The sequence below is a fragment of the Nicotiana sylvestris genome, chromosome 3 (genome assembly GCF_000393655.2).
Source record: "Nicotiana sylvestris chromosome 3, ASM39365v2, whole genome shotgun sequence".
Taxonomy (NCBI): Eukaryota; Viridiplantae; Streptophyta; class Magnoliopsida; order Solanales; family Solanaceae; genus Nicotiana; species Nicotiana sylvestris.
The window spans coordinates 93,083,134-93,091,235 of record NC_091059.1 but is presented as its reverse complement, the minus strand read 5'-3'; the positions used below and the strand labels follow the sequence as shown (position 1 = coordinate 93,091,235).

Sequence of the window (8,102 nt, the reverse complement as noted above, 5' to 3'; positions counted from 1 at the left end):
TTTTATTTTTTGTGGATTGCTAGTGGCAACATATCTCTCTCAATGACAACTGCTGTTTTCTCTTGTTTAATGATTATTCTGACCTTGATAGTTTAAATATGTTTGTTTGATTACGGATGATTGCACCATGATTGCACTTGCAGTTGCCCCAGTGGCCATGAGTACTTATTAAAATATGAAATTCACACTGTGTATGCAACTTTTCGATAATGCCAAAAGGGGGAAGAGATATTGTGCTTTACACATTATTCTGAAATAAGTGATATTTATAACCTAATTAACCTAGTCCTTGATGAAAAGAAAATTTTCTAAGTTTAGTGTTGAGAGTTAAGCTGAGTTCTTATAGTTTTTTTGATCAGTAAAAAGCACAAAGTTTGTCATCATCAAAAAGGGGAAATTTGTTGGCCCAAGAATAAGTGAAGTTTTGAAGAATGACAAATGAACTCAGTCATGGACCAGGTCCATCTTGTGAAGCACTGTCATGATCAACCTACATATGTGAGATGCACATGAAGGAGATAAGTCCTACTGATCAAGCAGCAATATCTCCTGATCTGATAGAAAAGGTTGCATATTGGATAAGGGGAGAAAGTTTCCTTATATGAAGAAAACACAATCCAGATAAAGAGAGTGTTAGAGTTTGATATCTTCAAGGACTCAACAACAATAGAAGATCAGAAATTGAGTCTCAATCAATTTCTGATTTCTAACCTATTAAATGACAGTGATTGTTCTCTTTTACAAGTATTGCACAAACACAGATGTTAAACTAAATTGAAAGCAAAAGAGCAAGGCGATTTTGCAAGCAATTTATGTGAGATTTGAGTGTGCACTCCTGAAGCTACTTGAACGAGATAGAAGAACCAATTTCATTGTGTTTTTTTCTTATTCTAGTTCAATTGTAGTAAGTGGTTTAAAGTTGTACCTTTCAGCTTTCATAGAAGCAATTGTATTAGGTACTTTGAGTGTTCAAGTTATAAGCTGACTTGAAGTTGTCGTAACAGTTGAAGTTGTGTGCTACAAGGGATTAGAGTTAATCCTTAGGTTTACAAAGAGTTTTTGTAAATGTTGTTTTGGCTCAGTGATTTTAGTGGAAGTTTGGGAAATCCCTACTGAGTAGTAGGTCGTGATTTTTTCACCTTTTGAGCCGGGTATTTTCCACGTAAAAATCTCTGTGTTCTTTATTTTATGTACTTTTTATTTCGCAAACAGTAGTAGTTAGAACACCTAGAAGAACCAGGTTCTTCTAGAGCGAAAATTGGGTACCACACAAATCATCCCCTCATCTTGTGTCGTATTGACGTTTAGAACACCAAAGGTGTTGGTGCACTCCACTTGCTCCAGAGTTGCCTATTTGGTCAGTATGATTTGGATATGTATTGATTGGTATTGCGGGGCCCTGTCCCGACCTTTATGACGTTTATGTACTCTTAGAGGCTTGTAGACAGATGTCATATGTATAGATACTTGTATGGCCTTGTCGGCTTATGTTTTGAGTGTACAAATGATCATGTCGTCCTTATAGGCCTGTATGTCACATGCATAAGTTTCTATATCATTGTCCTATGTCTAGTATTCTCTTATGTTTTATTTTGGTTATCTCATAACGGTCCTTCTGGACCATTTAACCATGATGGTGTGGTAAGAAAGACACGTCATGTTGGTACTCAGTTGAATAAGGCACTGGAGGCCCGTCGCGGCCCTCCGGTTTGGATCATAACAGAAAAAATTTGTGCTTAGTTATTTTTAACTTATTATATAAAAATATAATATTTTTTTATATATAAATTTATTCAAAATGATTTGATATTTTTTCGATTTATTTTTTTAAAATATAAAATATGTCTTAATTATTTTATGTAATTATAAATTTATATAAAAATTTACGATTTTAATAAAAAAAACTACTTAATAATCGGTTCAGCATAATTGAGTTTGATCAGTTTTTAAAAATCTATTGGCACCCGTTATTATGTACAAAATCCTTTTGTGGTGAGCTCTCTAGATATTTCCGCTTTGATTCCACACATTCCCAATGAAACCCTTTATTCTGGATTGAGCTTGTGCTGGCCAAATTGTGACCTTTTGCACTTTTTCATTTTTTTAATGCGGTCCCATAAGAATCCATGAGAAGATATTTTACAAATTAAACTTATCCCAATTCTCCTTCTAAGAGCGTGGCCAAAAATCCTTCACTCTTTTCTCACTCCTGTCTTGTTCGCCCCGTGTGTCTTATTCATCTCTGTTTTGACTCCAAACAATATCTAAAGGTCTGCACTTTTCCCTGACCTCTATATAAAGGACAAAAACTTGTAGAAAAATATCAAACACTTTTGCATCTACACATTTTCATATCAGAATCTTCATTAGTTCTTGAAATTTAAGCATGGCAGACACCTCTAATAACCTCAACCGCCACCATCAAACCTTGGCCAAATCCCACTCCAGCCGTAAGACAAATAGTCATCGCGTCCGTAGTAGGGCCGATAGCTCTGCCGTGGAAACCTTCACCGAAGAGCGCGGTTACGATGACTTCAATATGGAGGAAGGTGACTCCGAGATGTGGAACTCTTTTTCCAGCAATTATAGAGAAGTGCAGTCGGTGTTGGATCGAAACAGATTGTTGATTCAACAAGTTAACGAGAATCATCAGTCGAGAACGCACGATAGTATGGTGCAGAACGTGGGCCTAATTCAGGAGCTGAACGGAAATATATCAAAGGTTGCTTCTCTCTATTCTGATTTCAATACCGACTTCGCAACCATGGTCTATCAGCGGAAGAATGGCGTTTGAGAAAAGACCAATAACAAGCATAGCCGCTACAGAGGCTTTTTTAAGTTTCTATATTTAATCTATTTGCAATGGCATATTAACTTTCTTCTCTCCAGCAAATTGGATTAAAAATTGTTAATAAAATATTTTTTTGGAAATAACCATCACACAAATACTTTGGACCTCTTTCTTTTTTTTGTCAGTTCCAAAAAGAATAATTCCTTTTTAAATTTGAAAATAATTTAGCTTAAACTTTCAATTCTATCTTTAATAAGATTTTTTTATAATCATACAAATACTCTGGATCTCTTCTTGACTTATTTAGGACCACATATTCTAAAAGTTTTATTTTTTTAAATTTTGTGTTCAATCAAACAGGTTCACCTAAATTGGAACGGATGAAGTATTACTTATTTTCTACTTTATTTCGGGTGACATGCTTTACTGAACGTAAGTTTTAAAATACTAATCACATGTTTCACATACGTAAAGTGCCAAAACTACTTTATTACTGTTGTCTCGGTTTTAATTGAAGTGAATATACTTCTTGTTTAGTCCGTTTAAAAAAATAATCCCTTTTTAAATCTGAAAATACTTTAACTTAATTTTTTTTTTTTTTTTAATGAGAAGCTTTATAGTTCCCACAATTTTTATGGCATATTTAAGTGAGTTTTAAATTTCTTTTTACCTTTTAAAATTTCATGTCCGATTAAAAATATTCACGTAAATTAAAACGAAGGAGCAACAATTGAGTGAGAAATATCAAAGAATTCCACATGTTCTTCGTATTACCTTTTTTAAATTTACATCCCTCGGTTATATTGTATTGTTAAATCCATTGTTTCGAAACAATGAAAAGTTTCGTTTTTTTGAAACAATCGATTTGATGTGGTGGGATTATTTCCTATTTTTCTTTTCAATTATGCCCTAACTTATTACTCCACAATTCTATTTTACCCTTTATCTTCTTTTTTTTTATTTTACCTCCAAATCTCCAATCTATAATCTACTTTGTTTTTTTTTCCAGACCAATGCTAAAGATGTTTGCCGCTTTCTGTTTTATTGTTTCTCCTAATTTGCTTTTAACTCAATTCTAATTAGTTGTGCTCCTTTGTTTTGCCTTCTTCTGTCTCGCTCCTTTGTTCGGCTTTCTTAAGGTGTTTTGCCTTCTTCTGTTTTATTTTTCCAAATTATTTTTATACATAATTTTGATAAATTTAATATTTAAACAATTGAGGGTATTTTAGTTAAATTATCGGTTACAGTACAGTACGATACAACCAAACCAAACAATAAAATATTATTTAACAATAACAACAATACAATCTATCCAAATATTATATTCATAAAATGATACGGTACAATACGATACAATACAATACAATACATTATAAAACGACGGGGAACAATGATCCAAACAAAGTGTTAGACTGGTTAATAATGATGGACTAATATTTCGAACCAACCGCTGATACGTTTCTCATTACCACGAAGTTGTCTTATCGTAGAGATGGACGGTCGGAGGATTGTCTCTATGAGGGTGAGAGAGAGGGCGAAGAGGATGGTGGTGTAGGCAATTAAAATTTTATTGAATTAAAATTCATAAGAAATTTGGATTTAATCTCAAATTAAATATATTTTGAATTCATATAAATATTATGGGCTAATATAATTGGATTAATTAATTAAATTCAATGAATATTGACTGGGCTAGTACATTTAGCTGGGCTACAAATGATGAGCCCACTTCATTAGTCCTTCCTAGAGGCCTTGCTTGGTGTCACGTGTCAAATGACGTGGAACGGCAAGTCAAATGGAAGAGCCAATAGTTGATTGTCCAACCAACTATGAAATCGCGCCACTTGTGCAAGTGACATATTTTGGCCAATCAACTATGGCCTTTTCACTCTGCAATCTGATTGGTCGGAAGGAGTTTGTTCTCATCACAACTCTTCCCTCCTACAATTATAAATAGGGGTCTTCACAACTTAGAAAAGACACCAGAAGTTATAATAAGAATCAAGAGAGAGCTCGTGGATCAAACGCTGCATATTTCTCTAAAATCTACAAGAATTCAAGTGTTCTAAGGATTAAAAGATCAAGACGAAGATTAAAGAACAAGTTGCAAGCCCTTGGATTAAAAATACGTCAAGATCAAGATCAGACCTCAAGCACTTGGATTAAAATAAAATAAAATCCAAGATTAAAATCGAAGAATATTTTATTTACTACTGGAAAGAAGAATCAGAAGATTTATAGAGATTGTAACACTCATATTATTTGAAATAAAATAATACGATTGTTGCAATACTTTTTCGATCTCTAATATTTTCTTGACGCATATTTATTGTTTACAAATTTTGGCACGTCCAGTGGGACAATCTCTACCTCTCATCTCAACTTTTTAATCACCAAAGCTCAAAAATATCGAAATGGCTTCAAAGAAAATCAACTCCAGATCAACTTCCACCAAGACTTCTAATTCCATGTTTTATACTGATGCAGAAAGCATTCTCGATATTACCTTTGGAAGCTTTGGACCAGTTACTAGAAGCAAAGCAAACTCTTTAGGACAACAAACACTCCATGTGTCATCAACATCAACCCTTATTTTCGGATCTTCATCCTCAAAAGGAGCAAGATCCTCTACAAGTGCGACCCAAAAAGAGAACGATGTTGCCGAAAGGATCAAAGAGGTTCTTGCTCAACTTAGTTTATCTAAGTCCAAGAAATTTTTCAAGCAAGCCGATGATGATGACTTGAGCTTTGGGTCTCCTCTAGTCTCCATTAATGCGACCTCTAAGCTCTATCCCAACAATGATCCATATTATTGTCCTCTACGGCGAACATGCAAGTAATGGTTATTGAAGCTTCTATTGTAGAAGAACAACTTGTAAATTTGACGAAAGTAATTGAAAGCTTATCAAAGCGTGTGCAAGATCAAGATGCTAAACTTTTCATGTTAACAAATACATTGGATAACATAGTAGAGGGAGAATCCACACAAAATCCTTTAAATCTTCAAAGATCACAAGAGAAAGAAGACTCCTCTGAAAAGCAAGCAGCCAAAGAAATCCAAGTCTCTGCTAAAGGTCTGATTCCCGTTGAGAAATTAAAGGACTTCATCATAAAGGTTATCAAAGATAATCATGAGTCATCATCCAAAATATATCTCCCATATTCAAAGTCGTATACACAAAGAATTGATAACTTGAAGATGCATGTTGGTTATCAACCTCCTAAGTTGTATACGGGTGAAATCAAGAAGCCCGATTTCAGTATCATTATGTCTTTTCCTTAGCTTCGCCTTAAAAAGGCCTCGAAGGCCTGGGGGTGCAGTTCGATGTTTCAACCTCGAGGGTTCTTCATACCCAACCTCAGTTCAACGCGAGCCGATGGTTATCATAGATAAATGGGAAGTTTCCTAGGCACGTGGTCCGAACTGACGACACCTACAAGAAGAGTACCAATCTGTAGCAGACTGCTAAATAGTTGTACCAGCTACTTTATTTTGTAATAAATACACATGTATTATGTTTGGGTTCCCTCCTCTTATATAAAGGGGACCTTTACTATTTTTGCACACACGATGAGAAACATTATTCACAACATTCAATACAAGAATATTCTATTCCCTCTAACTTAAACATATTCTCTTGGTTTCATTACTTACATTCATTGCTTATATTTATTGGGTTCTATCTATTGTTCTTCATTTATTGTTTGATATTGGTCATAAAGAGCCTTTATCAAAGCTCTCAAACTGTTAGTCCTTCATCGGCAATCCATAGCTTAATATCGAGCTCGACCTCGAGACCTCGTATACCCAAGCTCGAGACCCCGATTCTCAGCCGCTTGGTTTGCCTAAACGCACTATTTTCAAACTCTTATCTTATTTTCTAGTCTCATACTTAGCATCTACTGCCTAACAACTAGCATAAAAATAGATCACGTATTTTTAGAACCATAAAATTAAATTTAATTATAATTACCATTTTCAAGGTAAACAGTTTGGCGCCCACCGTGGGGCTAAAAATAATAGTGATTGTTTTCTTGTTGGTTTACTACATAACACAAGTTGTCTTTCATACTTTTTCTTGCCCAAGGATCTTTGATTTCAGGTTAAAATGTCTAACCCAGTGAGCGCAGATGAAAACAACGGTCTTGAGGACCGTGAAGAGAACGATGTAGCTGTTCCAGGTACTGGTGTACCACTACCAAACTCCGAGAGTACACCAGAGCCGATCCCCGGGGGTACTGTCTCACACAACACCCAACACAATGATGCCAGCACCCATATTAACGGGAATACACGCCAAGAAGTCAACAGGAAAATCGGGAAAATCCCACAAGGGAAGAAAGAAGGACGGATAGGGGAAGCAGAGCGGGAAAACCTCAGTCTGTCATTCATATGATCATTGGGGGGCCCTACATTCCCTAAGGACCCGTGATCAAACGGGTGAAAGTGTCCGCTGCAACGGAAGGGTTATTTCGGGGCCGCACGCCCGAAGACATCCTTGCGTTCAGCGAGGAAGATTTTGAGACCTTGACTCAACCACATAACAATGCGCTGGTAATTTCATTTCTCTTGAATAACGTTCAAATTAAACATGTACTGGTGGATCCAAGTAGCTCGGCCAACGTGATCAGGTCAAAGGTGGTAGAACAACTCGGTCTGCTCGATCAGATCGTGCCTACCTCTTGAGTCCTCAACGGTTTCAACATGGCTGGCGAAGCTACGAAGGGGGAGATCACCCTCCCGGTCAACGTGTCCGAAGAAGTTCAGGACGTCAAATTCCATGTCATCGATGGTGACATGAGGTGCAACGCATTGCTTGGGAGGTCGTGGATACACAACATGAGGGTAGTACCGTCAACTCTGCATCAGATGAAGAAGTTTCCAACAAAGGACGATATAAAAACAGTATATGGAGAACAACATGCGGTGAAAGAAATGTCTGCGGTCCACTGGGAAACGTCAGATTCTATACACTCTACCTCGAAAGAGCCGGGAGACAAACATACCCCCGAAGATGAAGAAAAAAATTTCCTCGCTCCCCGAACTTTTGTTGCCCCCGAAGAGTCGGACGCAACAAATTTGATTATTGAAGAACTAGATCAAGCTGTTCTGATCGAACATCTTCCAGATCGGATGGTATACCTGGGAACGGGGCTAACCTCCGAACTTAGGAGAAAACTCATTCAATTTCTTATTAATAACATCAATTGTTTAGCTTGGTCCCACTTAGATATGATAGGGATCCCACCGGAAATAACCACCCACCGACTAAGTGTCGACCCCAGATTCAAACCAGTGAAGCAAAAAAGA

General features: G+C 36.4%; 1 protein-coding gene across 1 annotated transcript; it reads left to right on the top strand.

The window, feature by feature from the left end:
• Positions 1-2,386: 2,386 nt before the first annotated feature.
• LOC104230682 (protein EARLY FLOWERING 4-like) lies at positions 2,387-2,794 on the top strand. The gene has a single exon (XM_009783544.2). The coding sequence runs from the start codon at positions 2,387-2,389 to the stop codon at positions 2,792-2,794; it is 408 nt and encodes a 135-aa protein (XP_009781846.1).
• Positions 2,795-8,102: the final 5,308 nt, after the last annotated feature.

Excerpts from the sequence above, each read along its gene's own strand:
- LOC104230682 (XM_009783544.2), top strand. The coding sequence starts at position 2,387 with ATGGCAGACACCTCTAATAACCTCAACCGCCACCATCAAACCTTGGCC.